The sequence below is a fragment of the Phaeoacremonium minimum genome (genome assembly GCF_000392275.1).
Source record: "Phaeoacremonium minimum UCRPA7 unplaced genomic scaffold PA7_03_scaffold_601, whole genome shotgun sequence".
Taxonomy (NCBI): Eukaryota; Fungi; Ascomycota; class Sordariomycetes; order Togniniales; family Togniniaceae; genus Phaeoacremonium; species Phaeoacremonium minimum.
In genome coordinates this window covers 45,174-66,697 of record NW_006921503.1, presented here as the reverse complement: position 1 = coordinate 66,697, position 21,524 = coordinate 45,174, and the positions used below count along the sequence as shown (strand labels likewise).

At 50.1% G+C, this 21,524-nt stretch overlaps 5 protein-coding genes across 5 annotated transcripts; 4 read left to right on the top strand and 1 right to left on the bottom strand.

Annotated features, from left to right (window-relative positions):
• On the top strand, positions 1 to 1,781 carry UCRPA7_8615 (putative lactose permease protein; the record flags this gene model as incomplete). Its single annotated transcript, XM_007921127.1, has 3 exons — positions 1 to 45; positions 123 to 1,601; positions 1,668 to 1,781. The coding sequence occupies 3 exons, from the start codon at positions 1 to 3 to the stop codon at positions 1,779 to 1,781; spliced, it is 1,638 nt and encodes a 545-aa protein (XP_007919318.1).
• Positions 1,782 to 4,937: 3,156 nt separating this feature from the next.
• On the top strand, positions 4,938 to 5,723 carry UCRPA7_8614 (putative choline dehydrogenase protein; the record flags this gene model as incomplete). The annotated part of the gene is made up of 1 exon (XM_007921126.1): positions 4,938 to 5,723. The coding sequence occupies one exon, from the start codon at positions 4,938 to 4,940 to the stop codon at positions 5,721 to 5,723; it is 786 nt and encodes a 261-aa protein (XP_007919317.1).
• A 9,421-nt stretch (positions 5,724 to 15,144) lies between these two features.
• UCRPA7_8613 (putative zinc-binding oxidoreductase protein) lies at positions 15,145 to 16,008 on the bottom strand (the record flags this gene model as incomplete). Its single annotated transcript, XM_007921125.1, has 1 exon — positions 15,145 to 16,008. The coding sequence occupies one exon, from the start codon at positions 16,006 to 16,008 to the stop codon at positions 15,145 to 15,147; it is 864 nt and encodes a 287-aa protein (XP_007919316.1).
• A 2,504-nt stretch (positions 16,009 to 18,512) lies between these two features.
• Positions 18,513 to 19,700, top strand: UCRPA7_8612 (putative fungal specific transcription factor domain-containing protein; the record flags this gene model as incomplete). The annotated part of the gene is made up of 2 exons (XM_007921124.1): positions 18,513 to 19,256; positions 19,323 to 19,700. The coding sequence occupies 2 exons, from the start codon at positions 18,513 to 18,515 to the stop codon at positions 19,698 to 19,700; spliced, it is 1,122 nt and encodes a 373-aa protein (XP_007919315.1).
• A 548-nt stretch (positions 19,701 to 20,248) lies between these two features.
• On the top strand, positions 20,249 to 21,505 carry UCRPA7_8611 (putative fungal specific transcription factor domain-containing protein; the record flags this gene model as incomplete). Its single annotated transcript, XM_007921123.1, has 1 exon — positions 20,249 to 21,505. One exon carries the CDS (start codon positions 20,249 to 20,251, stop codon positions 21,503 to 21,505), a length of 1,257 nt encoding a protein of 418 aa, XP_007919314.1.
• Positions 21,506 to 21,524: the final 19 nt, after the last annotated feature.

Sequence of the window (21,524 nt, the reverse complement as noted above, 5' to 3'; positions counted from 1 at the left end):
ATGGCGGAGAAGCTAGACACCGTGGACGCTGTCCACGAGCATGATGTTAGCGATAAGGCAAGTCGAGAGCATACTCAGGGCGGCCATACACAGGAACAATCTGGCTAACGACTCATCCACAGAAGGAAGTTGAGACCAAGGTCGTCAAGGGTAATGAGGCTTTCAACGAGGCTATGATCAAGGAGCCTCCCAATCCTTGGACTAGAGCTCAGTTGTTGATTTATGCTTTCTCCATCGTCGGCTTTTTCTGCTCCACCATGAACGGATACGATGGATCCTTGATCAACAATCTGCTCCAAAACCCTGCCTTCAAGGACTATTACAACGTCGAAAACACTGGTATCTGGGCTGGTATCATCACCTCCATGTACCAGATCGGTGGTGTTGTCGCTCTCCCCTTCGTCGGACCTGCTATTGACACCTGGGGCCGAAGAATCGGTATGCTCATCGGTGCTCTTCTGATCATCATCGGTACCATCATCCAGGGTACATCTCACGGCGCTGGTCAGTTCATGGGCGGTCGTTTCCTGCTCGGTTTCGGTGTGTCCATTGCCGCCGCCGCTGGACCTATGTACGTTGTCGAGATCAACCACCCCGCCTTCCGTGGTGTCGTTGGTGCCATGTACAACACCCTTTGGTTCTCCGGTGCCATCATTGCCTCAGGCTCTGCTCGTGGTGCTCTCAACACCGGAGGAGATTACTCGTGGAGACTCATCACCTGGCTCCAAGCTCTGTTCTCTGGTCTCATCTGCATCTTTTGCCTACTTCTCCCGGAATCCCCTCGATGGCTTTACGTGAACAACAAGAAGGAGGCTGCCAAGAAGATGCTCAGCAAGTATCACGGCAACGGCAACCCTGATTCTCCTTGGGTCACCCTCCAACTCCACGAGTACGAGGAGCTCCTTGACATGGATGGTGCTGACAAGCGTTGGTGGGATTACCGTGCTCTGTTCCGCAACCGCGCTGCCGTCTACCGCCTTTGCTGCAATCTTGCAATTTCCATCTTCGGCCAGTGGGCAGGCAATGCTGTGTTGTCCTACTTCCTGGGCGCCGTACTGGATACCTGCGGTTACACCGACGCCATCTCGCAGGCCAACATTACTCTGATCAACTCCTGCCAGCAGTTCCTGTGCGCCATCTTTGGTGCCTTCCTCGTCGACCGTGTCGGCCGTCGTCCTCTACTGCTGTTCTCCTTCACAGGCTGCTGTGTTGTCTGGCTCGGCATGACCATTGCCTCTGCCGAGTTTGCCAACTCTGGTGGCGGCAAGAACCCCGATGGATCGACCAAGACTGGCCCAGGCATCGACACAAATGCGTCCAAGGCCGCCCTTGCCATGATCTTCATCTTCGGCTCCATTTACTCTGTCGGTATTACTCCCCTGCAGGCCCTCTACCCCGTCGAGGTTCTGTCTTTCGAGATGCGTGCCAAGGGCATGGCCTTCTCCTCGCTGGCCGTCAACGTTGCCGGTCTGCTTAACCAGTTTGCTTGGCCCGTTGCCATGGAGAACATTGGCTGGAAGACCTACATTGTCTTCACCGTCCAGGACTGCGTCCAGGCACTTATCATCTGGCTCTACATTCCCGAGACCAAGGGACGAACTGTAAGTTTGCCTTACTACTCGCATTGTTTCAGCTTGAAAAGGCAACTAACATAACTTTCTTCATAGCTCGAGGAACTCGACGAGATCTTTGCTGCCAAGAACCCTGTCAAGGCATCCACACAAAAGAAGGCTATCGCCGTCACTCAGCACGGCGACATTGTCAACGTGCAGGAAGTCTAGAAGCTCTTGCCAAAAAGCACTTGCGTGCATACTGCACAGAAGTCAGCAGGGATATAACGTGTTATGCTTGTGCTTGTCAAAATGCTCCCTATAATATTACGAGATACCACTACATAGGGGGTATACCATTGCGACGGGATTTGGGCATGTGTCACGAACAGGCGAAGTAGCATTGGGGGGCCTCTCATTGTACAATCTTCTCTTTAATAAACTAAGTTGAATTGGTAGTTCAAACGTGACAATATAATTCTTTTCAGTTCGATGTGTTGTTGATAATTTTTCGCAGCTCTGAGTTTAAAAACCGTTACTCAGTAGGCTTAGTCGTTGCTGTCCAGATTTTCACTGTGTCTGTTTTGTGTAGCCAATTGCTGTATCATTTGTACCATAAATGAGCCGTGCTGTTCGGTCGTACTTCGTAGATACCTGCGGTACCAGAAGGTACAACTTATAGCCAAGGAATACGCATAACAGGCTATAACCCTGTACGCCGTGCTGACTTGCATGCACACCTGTATTATCAGCCACATCTGAGACCTCCAAATCAGACACGATCCTTCCGCCTTTTGCTGCTCGGACTAAACCAGTATCTTCGGATCTAACCGCTGCTCACTGACGCATCGCATCACGTATAGTGCATAAACTCTCGGTGGTGTCTCACAGCTTGGTCAACAAATAAGAAGATATATGTAGCGAGATATGCGATATAGGAGGCTGTCTTCTTGCGCGGACTTGTGAAGACCTTTTCTGTAAATAGCCATAATCACATAACAAAACTGTCACTCGACTCGACATCAAATGCTCACACTTTCTGCAAACCTGTTAAGGCTATTCAGGACATATCAGAAATCTCAGAGGTTGCCACTTTTCTCATTAGCAATACAAATAGATGGTCTAAATGGCGTTGAAGTCTTTTCTTGTCCACAAACCCAAAATAATTAGGGTACGACTGCTGACACGATGTAACCACTAGTTTCACTCCCACATTCGTTTGTACACTTATACCGAATCAGATCACGTACAAACGGCGCCAAATGTATTCAAGACTCGATTATGAAAGAAACTAAACAGAATTTTCTGCTGTCGATCAAGTCAACCTATTTAAAATATAAGCATTACGTTAGGCTAAAGGAAATATCGCGTAGACTGAACTATCGGACAAATGTTGATGAAATTGCTTGCTAAACACTAATCAGCCGCTAAGAAAATTTCATGAAGATCAATATTGCTAGGTTATGAGTTGAGTTCCGTGCAGCTCACATGGAAAAGATGGTAATCCTGATTTCACCGATAACGACTTTCTGCGAGACCGTGGTGTGAAGAACAGTCATATACCCTATAAAACAGCCTAACGTCTAGCAAAGCTCCTCTTTTCCCTCAGACGTTGGAATGGTAGCGCCCTTATCCTGCAATGTATGCTGAAGGCCATCACTGGACCCAGCAGTTTCTCCGACACTATATCCATCCTGTGTGCTGGATATATATCTGCCGGAATAGCTATGCCAAGAACCTTGGCAACATTTGGAAAAATGCCCCTTAGTGCCAAGTCCCAGGTCTAATGATGAGTTGCACATGAGTGCTGAAACCATAACCAATCGTTTGAAGTATAAGCAATGAGCAATGCAACCTAGAAAACGCGGGGAAGACTCAAGTTATCCCACAAGGAGCAATCGCAAACTTAAACCATTCTCCGAACATAATGTTAAGACAGCAACGATAATCCTTATACACCTTACTGGGACTTGTGTGGCGACGATATATAGAAGCTCCCGTACTCGATTTTAAATTGCTCCTCTTGGCAAATCATGGACATTGTTGCGTGCTCGAGTACAGTCGGGCAGGTTAATCGAGGAATGCTTTCACGATGGCTATTAATACCCTACAGCAGCGGTCTCGCGGCCAGCGGGTGTTTTACCAACCTGCAGTTAAGAGTCTGCAACTCAAATACCTCCATCCGGACATCTTGGACCTCCAACGTATCGGCGCTCTAGAACCATTACTGATACCCAATGGGTCTACATTGCTACAACAGATGGTTCAAGTGGCTCTGCCATACCATCTCCTTGCTTTCTTTCCTCGCCTCATCGGTGACTTCAGCTCCAGCCGCAGTGGCAGCAGACGAGTACGATTATGTCGTCGTTGGTAGTGGACCCGGAGGTGGGCCACTGGCATCGAACCTCGCAAAGGCCGGATATTCCGTTTTTCTCATCGAAGCTGGCGACAATAATCCTGGTCAGGGTTTCGGGGTATACACTCCAACGGTCACATGGGACTTCTTCGTCAAGCATTACCCTGATGGTGACCCCAGAAATGATCAATATAGCCACTTGACTTGGCTCACCCCCGAAGGGAAATATTGGGTCGGGCAAAGCGGTGCACCAACAAACTCAAAGCTTCTTGGCGTGTACTATCCTCGTGGTGCAACACTTGGAGGATCGTCCATGATCAATGCCATGGTCGCTTGGTTACCAAGTGACAGCGACTGGAATTACCATTATGAAGTGACAGGAGATGAGACATGGAAGTAAGCGCTGTGTGATCTTCTAGAATTTATCTCTTAGTGATACTTGCGCGCTAAAACAATTCCCCTCCAGAGCAGAAAACATGAGAAAGATCTTCGAGAAGATCGAACATAACAACTATATGCCAAAAGGGACGGCTGGCCATGGTTTTGATGGATATTTCCAAACCAACATGGGTTCAATGGCCCAAGCCAAACGAGGATCGCTCAACGGAAATCAAGTCATGACAGCTTATGCTAAAGACCTGAATTTGACGGATACAATGACAAACCTCTTGACCAGAGACCCAAACGTTCTGTCCTCTACACGAGACCAGACACAAAGCATTTACGGGCAAGTTTCCCACCAATATTCAAACGGCAACCGTTACAGTTCGCGAGACTATATCCAGGCCACAGTACAAGGCGGCGCGAAGATCACAGTCTCATTGACATCGCTTGCTACGAAGGTGCTCTTTGACACGACTTCTAAGTGTGGTGACAAACCAAGAGCAACAGGCGTCGAGTATTTGCAAGGCATGTCTTTATATGCTGGTGATTCCAGACGCAAATCCGGCGACAAAGGGACGAAAAAGTCGGTGACTGCGAAGAGGGAGGTCATCGTTTCCGGTGGTTCGTTCAACTCCCCGCAGCTACTCATGCTCAGTGGAATAGGTGCAGCGGCAGATCTCCAAAAGTTCAACATCACTGTTATCAAAGACTTGCCTGGTGTTGGCCAGAATCTTATGGACAATCAAGAGATGCCAATTGTCGGATCTGGATCTGCAGGACAGGGGGATGCAGGTCTTGCAATGATTAAGACGAAGCATCCCGCTCATGGGGAGCGCGATATGTTCTTGATGGGCGGCCAAGGCTTCCTTTTCCGAGGCTTCTGGCCGCAGAACCCTATTAGAGTACCTGCGGAGCCTCAACAGCCATACGGTGTAAGCATGGTGAAAGGATCCTCTGTCAACAACAAAGGCTGGGTAAAGCTCAAGTCCGCGGATCCGCAAGACACCCCGGAAATCAACTTCAACCACTACGCAACTGGATCAGAGTATGACTTGAATGCGATGAAAGACACTGTGGCGTGGATCCGCAAGATCTACACTAGAATTGGCATTACCCCCTTGGAGCCACCTTGCAACGGAACTCCAGATGCTAACGGAAGCTGTGGGAAAGCGGATGAGGACTGGATTCACAAGCAGACCTTCGGACATCACCCGACTAGCACGAATAAGATCGGCGCAGATAACGACACCATGGCTGTGCTCGATTCTAAGTTCCGGGTTCGTGGAGTCGCTGGACTGCGAGTCGTTGACGCAAGCGCCTTTGCAAGAATCCCTGGCATCTTCCCAGCAGTATCGACTTTTATGATCAGCCAAAAAGCTTCGGACGACATGATTGCTGAGCTAAAGGCTGGTACTGCAATCTCAACCTGTTGAATTAAAGGCAAGGCTGTTTTCCTATTAATACCATACTGGAGAGTCTAAGAAAATCCAGTTAGAGCATATTGTTTAGGTAGATGGCCTGACTCAAATAGCGTGGAATGGCATCTAAAGTCTCACAGGACATGTAAATCTTCAAGAACATCGATCTTCTACGAAGTAGCATTCTTCTCAAGAGAAGCTATTGACGATGTTGTGGATGAACGCTTGAAGTACGAGGCTCCGGTGAATCTCCGTCTGTGCCCCCGCACATCTATGGAGCCCGACTTCCGAGCTCCGAGCACCTCGCGGTAATTGCGGCATAGTCTCGGTCCCAGTCTCCGAATAATGACAAATCTCTCCTTTTGTGTAAACCCTCACCACTGTATTTTACTGTATGGCAAGTGGCCCATATAGCGTAGTAGAGATGAATTGTGCAAACCAGATATCCTCAGTGCATGCAAATCGAGGCTAGGTAAGTAATGGAGTAATTAATGTCCGCGCTCCCATGCTCGTTCCCTGACACAAGGTCTCAGAGATTCTAAAGAGTAAATTTGGGGTGAAAATTGGTCAGGGTTCGAAATAGACTATCGGATAGCGAATACGACTTCCACCCAATATCGTAACTGCAGTGAACATTTGCCTGTTAACGCAGGGCCTTTACATTTCCTCCGAATTTTCGCTTGTAATTGATTGCTCGCCTGCCTTGGAAATGCGCCATTTCAGTAGCACAAGTAGCCCAAGTAGCTTCGTAAGGCTGTGTAATCTGGTCCACGTTTAAATTAGTCATCCCTTCTAATAGATCAGGCCCGGCTTAGACAAGAAAGCCGCCAGTGGGGCGATGGAGAAGCACGCGATGACTGCGGACATCCGATACTGTCAATTGAAACAGATTTATAGCACCGACAAGAACACCTTTGTCAATGAAGACGGACTGGCTTTGTCGTGTTATTCCTCCGACTATTCTCGTCATTCAATCCCGGCCAACCACACTTTGAGAAGCAAGGACTGCCCGCCATGTCACAACAACTAAAGCCTCTCGTTGCTTGGGGTGGTGTAGACGGGCCGAACCCACCTAAAGTGGCAATGGTTCTGGAGGAGCTTGGGCTACCTTGGACACCAAAGTACATTCCATTCCAAGACATCAAAGGACCAGAGTATACGGCTATTAATCCCAACGGTCGGCTCCCAGCGCTTCAAGACCCGAATACTGGCATCACGATTTGGGAATCAGGCGCGATCCTTGAGTATTTGATTTCGGAATATGATAAAGAGCATAAGCTTAGCTTTCCGACTGGAACCGCTGAATTCTACCACTGCAAGCAGTGGCTTATTTTCCAGGTGTCCGGCCAGGGACCTTATTTTGGACAGCTATACTGGTTCAAGAATCATCACGTCGAGAAAATAACGTCGGCGATCGATCGATACACAAATGAGGTCCGACGCGTTTCGGGAGTTCTCGATAAGCATTTGGCCACTCGTCAGTATCTTGTCGGTGAAAAATGCACATACGCAGACATTGCATGGATTTCTTGGCAACTTATTGCTGCGAATTTGGTTCGAGATATCTATGATCCCTCGAAGGAGTATCCTCATCTACAGGCATGGCTCGACAGATTGACGAGCCGCCCTGCCGTCAAGAAGATATTGGAGGAACGAGAGGTCAGGGGCGCCCACTAGAATTCTGCATGCATTAGATCTATACATATAAATCACCAGTCGAACCACCGGTGGTACCTCTGAGCCTGAGACCTGTGAAACGACTTCTTTTGAGAATTTAGGAACAAATGTGATGGCGAGGCGGCAACTGAGACTGGGCAATAGTGCAGGCTACATCCAAGAAATCACAATGATCTGCGTATGAAGTCAATTAAGACCATGCCTTTGCCTTATAAGGAACGTTACTCAAATATGATTGGCTGAGTGATGGCACATTTTAAACTTTCAGGGATCGTTAGTGCTGACGAAACGAAAGATTACGAAGCCAGTCAGCATTGGACAGAACAACCTGCACGGGACTCGGTATTGGAGTTCGATATTGAGTAAACAATGATTTTCTTAGCTATCTATGGCTGAGGGCAATAGACAGCCCATGCTATCTTGTCGGCCGTCTTCCAATTCTCCGATCTCGGTATTATCAAATGATGCGCAAAACCAAAGTACAATCTCGCACTCGTATCGCTTGATTGTTGACAGGGTGATCATCACCTATATGGCTACTCGTGGCTGAAACTTTTCTCGGCATACTTCCAATACCGCTGCGCTGACCATTTTCTCAACGCTTTCCCTTTCCATATCATAAAAAGGAAAGTACCAGTGCATCCTAGCGATAGGAAGCCAGCCATTATAAAGCAAGCCTGTAGGCCCATGTTGGTATACCATGGTGTGATAGCGTAAGAGATGCCAAAACCCAATGTATTCCGGATGATAATGATAGACGTCGTAGATTCTCCACTGATATCCTTGAAGCAGTCGACATTGTATGAAAGCGCAATAGAACCACCAGTTACTACGCTGAAGGTGAGAATTGCAAGGCCGATGGCCAGCCCGGCCCAATGAGCTTGGTGCTGGGCGCCGACACCCCAAATGATGAGCCCGGCACATGACAGAACAGACGATAAAGCCAATGGCCACAATCTCTGCTCGGGCTCTCTGATGCCTTTATTTCGCCGTGCTAGATAGATCGTTATACGATCTGCAGTCATACCGGCCCAAAGGGAGCCTAGAGCAGCTCCAATGATCGGTCCAACATAGATGCAGCCCACCAAGCCCGTCGACCAGTTGTAAGGGTCTGCACTTAATACAGGACTTGCAGTTCCGTTAAGGACATTGTACCAGGCTAGATTTATTCCATATATGAGGCCCGACCATGCGACATTGGGAAACTGGACGATAATGGCGAGTGGTAGAAGCATATCCTTGAACATCTGCTTGTTGCTGGGTCGCCCAGCCATGAAGGAAAACGGGTTAAGTTTTTGGAGGAACGATCGTTTCTGGTATTCAAAATTCAAGTCAGGTGCCTGGGAGGCTTCTGGCTCGACTGCCTTTTCTCCATTACCGACGCTGGTGTTGATTACCCCTGTCGCTCCGGTTGTGGCGTTGATGGGCTCCTCATCCTCGAGGCCCTCTAAGGTTTTGCGGAAATACATTGTCTCCTCCATGAAGAAAAACAGAATGAAGAAAGCAACAGCAGCAATCATTGCGCCAAAATGCATTGTCCAGCGCCAGCCATAGGCCAGAGCGAACCAGCCTGCAATGAGAGGTGCGATGAAGTTGGAGCCAAAAAGGACAAAAACATATAGTCCCATCCACGACCCTCGATCGTGAGCGAAAAATACATCCGGCACACTGACTTCGGGAAGTGACTCGATAGGCGATGCAAAAATTCCGAGGAGTATCCTGTGTGCATACCACTCTCCACTCGTTCGAGAGTAGGCGGTCCAGACCATCAATGGCACTGTGGCTAAGCATGAGATGAGATAAACACCGCGCCTCCCGTAGGTCAGAGCAATGGGTTGCCAGAACAGACAAGCCCATCCAAGGAAGAGAAACATGACTCCAGTTCCCTGGACGAGGTCTGCTGTAGAAATGCCGGTGTCTCGGGTGATATCAGCGAGGACAGAGTATTGTAGCGTGGTGGGGATTCCAACTCCTAATGTATAGACGACTATCATGAATGCCGAAAGCCGCTTTCGTCGGGCACTCCAGTTGAGAGGATCTTCCGGGTCATCGCTAGGTCGAGGAATCAACTCGATATCCCCGCTTGACTTTCCAAGTGCGCTTTGCCCAGCAATATCAACGAGATGGACCGTGCCTGGCACAGCTCCTGGATGCGACTTGGATGTCGACATGGCTTCAGTTTTCTTATCAACTTTTACTGGAAAAGAAGGTCGTACGAAGGCAAACCGACTCCTTCAGGTGTGATGACAGTAGTAAACAAATGGGTCAAGGCTTTAAGTTGAGGAGAGAGAACCTAGTCCTAGGTCCCACACGAATTGATATCTCATATATGTCCAGTGGCTACCCGTCCCTGCCATCAATAGTGGGGAGAATTGTTGCATATCTGATTGAAACAGCCAATCCTCGACCGATGTTGCATATCACCGATCCGTTCGGCTTGGTGAACGGCGGGGTTGTTCAGTCAATTTTATCTCACAACCGCTAACGGTCAGCACCTAACCCCGGGAGGTCAGCATTTGGACAATCTCATCCCCGGTTCCCGGTTATCTGCCGGTGATCGACATCACACTATCGGCGTAGACTTATCTCTAGGATCAGGTTGAGCAACACCCGTTTAGCCTTGGCCATGTCCATACGCCCTTGTCTTCTGCTAGATCCACTCGTGATGTGTCAAGAAAATAAAAACCGTTATCATTCAGATCTCTAAATCCTGTGGAGTCATTGCCTCACAATGGGCCGCCAACTTGTAGACGCCCTCATCAAAGCTTATCAAGTGGGATGCTTTAATCTCTTGGTCGGTGGTTGCCGATAACCGCAATGTCTAGCGTCCCCCATTTCCGTCGTGATACGGCGCATGCACTTCCTTATCTCGGTATCGCCCAGATGATCCTGGAACTAATCACAAGTCTTCGAACGAAATAGGTGACCCCTCCCAGCAAACCAATCGTGCGACTACAATGACATAGCACTAAGGCTCCAGAGTTCTGTTTATCACCATGCACGTCATTCATTGCATTGTATGAAACTCCTCACTGCCTGAAGCGACACCATTTACGCGGCATTGGAAATTGATCCTACATCAATTCTATCACCAACGCCATGTCTTCGGTAACATTTCCTTTGATTCAGACAGTTCCTGTTCCTAGTGGCCCTCCGGAGTACCAAGCGAAGGTGAAGTCTATTTTTCAGGACTTCGTCTCCAAGGTACCAAAGGAATATTATATACCTCAGCACTATGTTGACAGCCCACCGAAAAATGTGACGGAAATCCCGAGGGAATGCGGCATCTTATCCGCAGAAGAAATCAATATCACGGAAAACTATGATGCAGTAGGCCTAGCGGAGGCCATCGCTGCACAGAAACTCACTGCTGTTGATGTCGCAACGGCCTTCTCGAAAAGGGCCATAATTGCGGAGCAGGTCACATGCTGTTTGACCGAGTGGTTTATGGACGAGGCAATCCAACGTGCAAAGGAATTGGACGACTATCTAGCATCAACAGGCAAGACGGTTGGACCGCTTCACGGTGTTCCTATAAGCTTGAAAGAACACATGCCGCTCGCAGGACATTGGTCATCTGCTGGTGCTATCAGCACTAGAGTCAAAGACGAACATGACTGCCCACTGGTAGCCATTTTGCGAAAACTCGGTGCCGTGTTCTACTGTAAATCGAACCAGCCACAGTCCCTCATGCATCTCGAGAGTGTTTCGCCATATGGACGCGTTCTGAACCCGTACAACATCAATCTTTCTGCAGGCGGGTCGACCGGAGGCGAAGCAGCTTTGATTGCTCTTCGCGGGTCGGTTCTAGGCGTTGGGACAGATATAGGGGGAAGCGTTCGATGCCCGTCGGGGGTTTGCGGAGGCTTTGGGTTCAAGCCAACATCATACACGCTACCGATGTGGGATCTTTTACACGGAGGAGCAGTGGCCGAGCTCAATATCCTGATTTCCACTGGTCCAATGTGTAATTCCTTGCGGGACATGGACCTGTTTATGGCATCGGTACTTTCTCAAAAGCCTTATTTGGAGGATCCGCGCCTCATTCCAATCCCTTGGACTGGTCTTCAAGGAAAGCTAGGAGCCTCTCCTCTGAAGATTGGCATAATGATGAATGATGGTGCCATTCAGCCTCAGCCACCAGTCACACGAGCGCTTGAGTGGGCCCGTCGGAAACTCCAGCAGTCAAGTCGAGTGGATGTCAAGTCGTACACACCGTACAAAGCAGCGGACGCGATCAAACTCATTCGTAAAGCTTACTGGCCAGACGGTGGCAAGGCTTTGAAAGAACATCTTGATGATGGCCAAGAGCCAATGTATGCTCTTTCACAATGGATAATCAAAGATGCAGAAGGACCGCAGCTAAATGCCCAAGAGATCCATGACCAGAGAATGGCTCGTGACCAGTATCGATGCGAATTCGCCGTGGACTGGAATTCACAAGATGTTGATTTTGTTATTTGTCCTGTATTCGTAGGGCCCGCGTGCGCTCACGATACTTCCTTGTACTGGAACTACACGGCATTATGGAACTATGTGGATTATCCAGGAGCTGTCTTTCCCACACCTATCAAGGCTTTGGAAAAGGGCGAGGAAGAATACGATTCTGCAAATAGCACACCACTGAGCGAGGAGGACAAGCATGTCAGACAATTATGGGCCGAGGGAGACTTTGAAGGGGCACCCGTTGATCTACAAATCGTGGCTAGGAAATACCACGATAACGATCTTTTTGCGGCGCTTAACGTCCTGAAGGATATCTTTGAACTGTAACAGAATGCGGAAAGTTCATCAGTAGGATTCAATGAAGAAGGCTATGCAGAATCTCGGAGTTAGCACTTCGGGAAGCGCAACTCATGAGAGCTTGGGCCAGCCAAACAACGTCCATTCACTGTATACTTCTATTTTGTTCTGTCCTATTTTAGAAACCGACGTCCTGATCCATTGGTGGACGGTCATAGCCGCAGTTTGGCTTCTTCTCACAGTATGTCATTGTATGAATGTATCTCAACTTTCCCTTCTCTACACGGAATTCGTGGCTGTCCGGAGCATTCCCAATGCTTCCGAACTCCAGAAGAATGCTTACAACTCCAACACTTTCGTCAATCACATACCGCCGATTGGGGTTAGTGTAGTTAAAACCAGGAGGGATTCCCACATTGCAGGTATCGTTCGACAATCCGCGGCCTGTGTATGCACCCCCCTCTAACCGAACACACGGTGATCCCCACGGCACGGGTAAACTCGTGTTCTTGAAAACATCCAGATAGGCGTCACCTGCTGCTTGGATTGTCTCTCGACTATCGCGCTCCATCAATGGTATCTCGCCCCAATCTTCTAAGAGTGTGTAGTGCAGAGTATGCGAGGAGTTAAATAGCCAATCGTCGGTGGTTGTTAAGATTCGGTCGATCTTGGAAATTTTACTGCTATTGTGCCAAATTTGAGCTCCAATGACCCACGGGCTAATTGGATCTGTCGCGATTAACTCTGTGAATGTCGCACACTGCGTAAAATCATAGATACTATGACTGCGGTCGACTCTGATAGATTTCGAAAGGGTGCTGTTGCTGATGTCCACAATCTTGCCATTCTCGAGGTAGGTCACGTTAATATCTAGCACATTTCCAAGCCACTGGACCTGACCAGTGCTTTGAGCAGCAATATAACGATCTATTCCCTCTTGTAGTAGGGCGCGGCTGCATTTTGCAGCGCTAGCTAGCGAGAGCAAGGAGCTGACCATCAGCCATTTTATAGAAGAATCACGAAGCATAATACGCATTGTCTGCATCAAAAGAGAAAGCGATAGAAAGTGAGGAGGCTTTTTGAAAAATTCGGGTTGATGATACCTTGGGATTCTTATACCCTATGATCCTCCAATTGCTAGATCAAATGCCGGCTATGGTTTGAGGCGGCTGAATTGCCCTCCCATATAGAATAAGATCCCCACATACCTTAGATATTGAGGGATAGTAACCTTGGGCTCCTATTTGTCACCCTAACTATGCAGCTCGGAAGCGCTCTTTATATCTGAGATAACATTCTTCCTATTCAAGGCTGGTGAAATCTTAAAAGACCTGACAAAGATGGCCCGTTGTGAAGTTAAGTGCGATATATACATTTGTGTTGAAGAGCTCACGATTTCAATCCTTTGCAATGGCCTACGCCGAGGGCTCACTATACACATGCGCAAAATCTACGGGGCTACCGAAATTCGGGCTTCCATCGCTATGAGTTCCCAGAAGCTGGACCATCGTATATCGGCTGTTGTCACAAGCTCCGGCGCTATTAGAGGTCGCATGGTAAGTGATCCATGTTTGGCTGCGGTCGGGGCTTTGAAAGAAGCCATTGTGACCGGTGCCGTAGTTGCCATTTGCGCTTGAAAGAACGCAGCCGTTATGCTTACTCCACGCAGATGCGCTGGTCGGCGTGGTTGAACCGTCCCAGGTCAGCAGTCCTAGACAATAACTTGCGGTCCAACAGTATGAAGCCGAGTATGAGATGTATGTCTTGCCGCCAAAGTAGAGTGCTGCAGGCCCTTCGTTGACCGGCGTACCTACGGTCTCAAAGGCCAGAGTCGGCTGTGAAATAACGTAGATTGATCCCGTCAGAGTGACATAATCGGATCCAAGCTTTTGCAAGCATATTGACTGATAAGTAACGCCGTGAAAGCAGGAGAACATTAAGTAGTTGCCGTAGCTGCTGAAGCGCAAGACCGAGGCATCAATAGCCCATTCCGTAGTAAGTTGTGCAGCGTAGCTAAAGCTGTCCCATGGAGTAGCGCCGCCTGACCACATGTTAGCCATGCTAATAATGACCATGTACTTCTGATATTCCTATACCTTTCAGAACATGGAGTCTCTGACCACCTAAATCGTCAGAGTTCCCCGCGGTGTAGTAGATATACCAAGTGCTGCCGAGATAGTGAACTTCTGGCGCCCAAACGTTGCAGCACCGAGTGGAAGTGCTTGTGGAGTATACCACTTTCTTGGTAGCGGTCTTAAGACCCTCAATAGTCGTAGATCGAGCAATCTCAATATCCGTCCAAGTCGTTGTCATGAGATAGTAATAGCCTCCTGTGTAGACCAAAAAGGGGTCACTGCCGCCAGGGTTTCGAACAGGATTCGTGAATGCAGCTGCAGAGCTAATGAGGCTCGCAGCAGCCAGAACCGCTGTGCAGATATAACTCAACCACATGGCAATTCAATATTGTGTTTGGACTGTTTGAATACGTTCCATTTACTCTACGAAGCATTTGTTTTGAACATTTACAGACCGTTGGCACCTGTATTACTTAAACAAGATCACTAACTTATAACCGCCGGTACAGCATTGACCGAGCAAAGATAAACAGAAACACGACTAATTATCGAATTGATCATCTAGCGTGTCATTGCATATTTGAAGGAGTAGGGCAAGATTTCTTGTGGTGCTAAAGACGTGACCGGAAAATAAAGCACCGTGGAATTTCTAGATCCGATTAGTGGAATTTGGAGACACGCGGAGACAGTGGTCAGTTAGTGAGGCCTGTTGTTGGGGGCACTCAAGAGGGGCACTAACAACCTTGTTCATAGTCGTTCCCAGTCTCGGAAAAACAATCTGTTTCTGCACATAAGCCTCTTCAGGAGTCAAGTTTGGGAGTACTTTCCATTGTTAAGTCATATGTAGCTGGCTAGCTTGCTACCATGGCAATCATTTCTTAAGGTGTTATCAACCTGTAGATGTCAAGACCGTCTAATGTTCATGATATGTAATCCCTTTTTTATTCCTCAGCCACAACCACTACCATCTTTGCTCCGCCGCCACCCGCTTCCAAGATCTCGTGTACTTGTTGTATATCCTCAAGTTTGAACTCCCTGACCGGGATCTTGATTTTCCCTTCATCCGCATCTTTCACGAGCTCCTCGAAAGGTAATGCTAGAAAGTCTTCGGGACCCCCACTATAGCCAGTGAGCCTACTGCGATTGCGGAATGCAAAGACGTCGAAGTCATTCAACAACCATTCGCCGCCCTGCATTCCCGATATACATACTGTTCCCTGTGGACGGACGCATTTCAGACTGTCCCGGACCACGGAAGCTCCTACAAGCTCGAGCACCTTGTCGAACACACCGCCGGCACTGCTTGCTACCTCATCCGCGATGGAGCCGTTGTCAATGAACACCTCGTCAGCGCCTGCGCCGTGAAGCATGTCTATTCGAGATGGGTTTCGGGTTGTCGCGCCTATACGACTTGCACCAAGTTTCTTGAGAAGCTGGAGAGCACATAGACCAATCGAGCTAGTAGCTCCGCGCACGAGAACAGACTCGCCCTTTTGCACGTCGAGGCCGGATGTGAGGGAGCCCCATGTGGTCTGGAACATCTCCGGGAACGATGCCAACTCGGCAACCTTGAGATTCTGAGTGTCCGGGATGCGCCGGATGTTCTCCTGAGCTACACAGGTATATTCGGCATATGAACCACTCAGGGAACGGCCGAGACCACCCATGCAGGTGGCTACTCGTTGGCCGATCGGCACGGGCGGCGAGGTGGTTGACGAATGGTAGCCGGCGACGGTTCCGATGCACTCAATGCCAACGACGCGAGGGAAGGAAACATTGGGAGAGAGACCTTGACGAGTGTACATCTCTGGGACAAATTATCAACGCCTGTTGCATGGATGGAAGTTGGGGTGCAATGCTCACCAGCCCTGTTGATGCCGAAGCCCAGTATCCTGATTAGGACCTGCCCTGGCTGGGGGACAGGAAGGGGCACATCTTGCAACTTGAGGACAGAAACAGGCCCAGGAGTGGCGCAAACCACCGCGCGCATCGACTTTGGTAAGGTAGCCATGATTGAAGGAGAGGTCATGAAGAAAAAGGGAGAAGACGTTTATGCATCTGGTCGAATGGCGCCGTGGGTGAGTCTTTACGCCACTAAGAAGGAGGGGCAGTAATTCTACTTCAGCAGCTTAATACACGAAGGGGGGCTCTCCGCCATACTTCTCAGCTTCTATCATCATTGGCTGAAGCTTGGCGTCTTGTACAGGAAGAAAGAAAACAAACGTCGAGAGGAACCTGGATTGGCATTACTGCTTGTCATAACTAGGGGTTTCGTAGATTTGATTAACAGCCTTCCATATATGATATGACGTCTAAGCTAGCGATGGTACCTGAGCTACCTATAGGAACCACTTATTGGGCCTGCGGCATTAGTCTGGTCAAGAGGCGGCCGGGGTATCATTGTTTATCCTCGATGCCAGGACTACAAAGCAGAGCCGCGACCAATTGGGGTTCTACAGGGTCATGACATCGGACTTTGGCATTAAACATGTGGACCGAAGGCCGATGGAACGGAGGTAGACGGGGATGAATATCAGGCTCATTAGCACAATGCCGCGGATCATCCGTGGTGACCTGATCAGGCCACGCGCTAGGGGTTAAGAGGAGGCACGCGAGGTCACGGGACATGTTCCAATGGATATTTGAGTATCATGGCTTTTGCCACGTTTCTTGATGCCTCCGCGGACCTGGCTTGTTCAGCAGGTTGAGGACGTTTCATTTTCTGGGTTGGCAACCGGCGAGTACAATGTACCATGCGGTGAGTTACCTGCCAATTGAAGCAAGGATTCGTAGTGGAATGTCTATGATGGAATATGTACGGTAGACTGGCTCATCACGGCTTGCTCTATCGGTGATAAGCTTCTTGGTCGACCCAAGCACAGCATGACAGCATTTGGAGTTCGGAGTTCGGTGACCAGTGACTATCATACGCTGAAAGCAAAGCTGTGGGACGAAGGATCAAGTGCAGGTCCAGTTGTAGAGTGGTAGCATAGTAGATGGTAGGCGTGCATCAAACAGCATCGGATTTATCGGCCGAGCCAAAGAGAGATGGGCAGGATGAATTGCCGAGGGCTAGAACATAGCAAGCATAGGTAGGTAGCTAAAAGCCTTAAGGAAAGAGAAAAGAGCCACAGCAGTCCCATTGCCGTAGTTGAGTCAAAGAATGCAATCCTTTGGAGAGCGGGATGACGATTTCTTCTCCCTCGAGCTCCCCCCCACACCCACACACCGAGCTCCTGATAGTCCGCCGAATGCGGTGAATGAAAGATCAAAGATCAACGGCACTTCACCTTTTGCATTGCGATCTTTTGCTGTGGAGAACTGTTGCGTTTATCGTAACGGTATACTATAGCACCTCTCAGCTCGAAGTCTTTCTTCACATTGTTTCTGACTGCCCAAACACGAAGTGAAGACACCCGTTTCCCCAACGGACGGAAAACAAGCACACAATCTCCTTCAGCCAATCGGCCTCGGAAGCTGCTTCAGCGCCGTCACCGTCACCATCCGTCGCCGGCTCTGATGAGCCCCGCACCTCCGATGAGCGACTGACTCAGCAAAGAGAAGAGTCAGAGTCACAGTCCCAGTCCCAGTAACAGTAGGGGCATCAGCAATCAGGCCTAGGTCAGCTCCCGGCGATTCACAAATCCAGCGCTGCAAGCCAACGGTTTGCGGGTTGGACTAATAAGAGACTCTTAACCGGCGAGCCGAATCCAGCAAGGTAGCATCCGGAAAGGACGGTGCTGGACTGAATTGAGTCTTGTGCCTAGATTCTGGGTTCTGGACTCTGGATTCTGGATCCTGACGGGCTTCTTCGGGACCGAGCGTTGGTGCGCACTTGTATGCGGCTGGCTGCCAGTGCCTAACGTTAACTAACGTCAGTGAACTGGCTGACTTTGAATGCCCGGAAAGGCGCGGTGTACCGGTATTATTATTCTTGTTGCATGTGCCGTCATCCATTTTCGTCGCCGCAAAACAAAGCCAATAACCCGGAGGGTCAGATCAAGGCCCGACAAAAACCCTCAATCTCAATACCACGAACAAACTCGTTCTCACGACAACCACAACGCGAATAGGAACAGGAAAAGAAAAAGAAAAGGAAACGATCTCGACCGTCAAACTGAGCCTGGCGGAATTCAGCAGACGCGGCGCAGTGGTGCACGGATTGGCCACAATCTTGCGACGGAGGTTAAACGCTTGTGTCCGCTCCCTTGGCGCTGCTGACGACGATTCAAATCATCCGGACTCCCCCACCGATTCCGTAGCACAACTACGCAGACCGTAACCCACGCGCTCCGGCAGTTCGGTCGCGATGGAGTCCAGCCCGACTACTCCGGACGGCGACTTTGCCGACGATGCTTTTGCCAACGACAGCCAGCCCGCCCCGAGCGTCGCCTCGTCTCAGCCGCACACCTATCCCAACCTCGCCGGCGCCTCCGTCTATACGCCCACCGCCACCCCGAGCGCCCAGCTGAATCCTCGAAGCTGCGTGACCTGCCGCCGGCGAAAGGTGCGATGTGACAAGCACATGCCCTGCTCCAACTGCAGGAGAGCCCAGATATCATGCATCTTCCCTGCTCCCGGGCGTGCGCCGCGACGGCCCCGACCCAAGGACCCAAATGCTCCCCCGAAGCAGCCCTCGAGCGAGCGCGAGATCGAGTTGATGAAGCGCCTGCGCAAGCTGGAGGGCATCGTGGAAGATCTCAGTGGACAGATCGAACTCGAGACGGCGAGAAATCACTCAAGCAGTGGCAACTCGCCCGAGGCGGCAAACACTGGCTCAGACACCCTCGCGGGATCCGGTGGCTCCTCGAATGAGAGGGCAGCCAGTGTCGGCGGCGGAAGCAATGCCAGCCAGAACTCGCCGGCCGCCCTCGGTCGTGCGAGCAGCGAGACTCCCGCACATGGCAGGTTGATCTCAGGCCAGAACACAAGCATGGGTCCTTTGCACAGAACGGCTTCCGACGTACACAAGAAGTTTGGGAGGCTGGTGATCAATGATCATGGCAAGACCAGATACGTCAGTAGCGCGTTTTGGTCGAAGATTACAGATGAGGTACGTCTGCCATATAGTTACTGGAAACAAGACCTGCTTTGCTCGATATGCTAACTTGCGGACTAGCTCGACGAATTACGAGCCGAAACGCAGAAGCTTACAGACGAAGATTCCGATTTATCAGATGACGAGAGTACACCGGCAACAGCGGTCGAGCAGGGCCCTGGAGACCATCACGCCTTCATCTTCGGGTACAGGTCAGCCGACGTCGACCTCCGATCTCTCCATCCCCTCCCCTCGCAAATACCATACATATGGCAGGTCTTTCAAGAGAATGTAGATCCCTTGGTCAAGATTCTGCACATTCCCACCGTCAGCAAGTTGATCCGAGAGATTCGGAATAACCTAGATACAATGACACCGGCAACGGAGGCCCTCATGTTTTCCATATACTACTCGGCCATCACCTCCTTAGACGATGACGATGTAAGACTATCCTTCTAAACCACGATGATACAGGCACTGACGCCTAGCAGGTGAAACTAAATTTTGGCGTGGATAAGCCGGTTCTCATCTCACAATATCGATTTGCATTAGAGCAAGCTTTAGCCAAAGCTGGGTTTTTGACCACTAATGATATCGTTGTGCTCCAAGCATTTGTCCTGTTTCTTGTCCTTGTCCGACGACACGATGATACAAGATTTGCTTGGACTTTGACTGGCCTTGCGATTCGCATAGGCTCATCTCTCGGCCTCCATCGCGATGGGTCTGCATTCCCCGGTCTTACGCCGTTCGAAATCGAGATGCGAAGGCGCCTTTTCTGGGCTATAATCGTCCTTGACCTGCGCTCAGCTGAGGATCAGGGGACAGATTTGACGATTATGGATCGCACTTATGACACCAACTTCCCTCTGAATATCAATGATTCGGATATTGATCCTGACAGCACGGAGTTCCCACCGCAGCGCGAGGGCACAACGGACATGACGTTCTGTCTCATACGATATGAAATATGTTCGCTGGCGCGCAGGTTACACACAGTCTCCTCGGCCATGGCTCCCGTGTGCCCCAAAGACCATGCTAGCACGCTAGAGGAGCGAGAGCGTATGATTAGGGAGGTCTACAACCGCGTCGAAACTCGATATCTCAGCGATCCCAAGTCAGAGTCGAATCCCATGTTTTGGACGGCCGCACAAATAGCCCGTGTCATTGTCGCGAAGATGATACTACTCATCTATCAGCCGATTCTGTTCCCTGGTCCTAATGATGAGCATCTGTCTGGCGAGATCCGCAGTCGTCTATTTAGCGCATCCATCGAGATCTTTGAGTACAATCATCTTCTCAACACCGACCCTAGGTGCCGACAGTGGAGATGGCTCTTCCAAACATACACTCAGTGGCATGCCGTGGCCTATATCTTGATGGAAGTGACGAAGAGGCCATGGGGCCCAACCTCTGAGCGGGCATGGACGGCTCTCAATTCCTCCTTCACACAACCAAACCCCTTAGAGGCCGAGAAGCTCGATGGCCCCTCGGCTGTCTGGGTACCTTTCAAGAAGCTTTACTTGAAGGCCAAAAGGCATCGGGATGCAGAGGTTCAACGGCTCATTTCCGATCCAACGGCCGCACAGGCATTAGAGTTAGAAGATCGCGTCACGGAAGTACCAGCAAGTTTCGCTGCCATGCCAGGTCCTATAAAGAGTGCAATTGCCAATGAGCGTTGGCGCAGGCTGGTCAACGCACCACCACTACCGCCAGGTGCCGTAGAGCAAAGAGAGCACGAACTGCAGGCTCATGCGGCATCACGGGCGAAGGAGGAGCCTCCGAATATGCCGCCCACAAGCATGGGCCGAACCCCGAGTGCAGCGCCCAATTCGGCATTGGAGTTTCTCGATCATGCAATGGCGCAACCTTCATTCTCGCCGGAAACTTTCTGGCCGATTGCTCTATCGACTGCATTCATGGATGACGCACGCCAGGCTGCCTTTGGCTACATGGGCGGTAACATTCCGAGACAGGACGATACCTTGGCCAACTTTGCGCACGGAAACACTCAGAGCGACGCCAGAATGAATCCGCTGGCCCAAAGCCAGAATCCATCTTCATCCACGCCCCTGGTTGACGCTATCAAGACTACCAATCCCCCTCCGTGGCTGTGGGGCGAGACCACAGCTCCAGCAGCTGGAGCGGCCGGGTTGCCCAACATGCAGGTGGACGATGTCGATATAAACATGGACGAGGATTTTAACTGGCAAGATTGGGGCCAGAGTATTCCAGGCACTGGATTTTGGAGCGGACAGGCGCTATGAAGGCTCACCTGCGACGTGC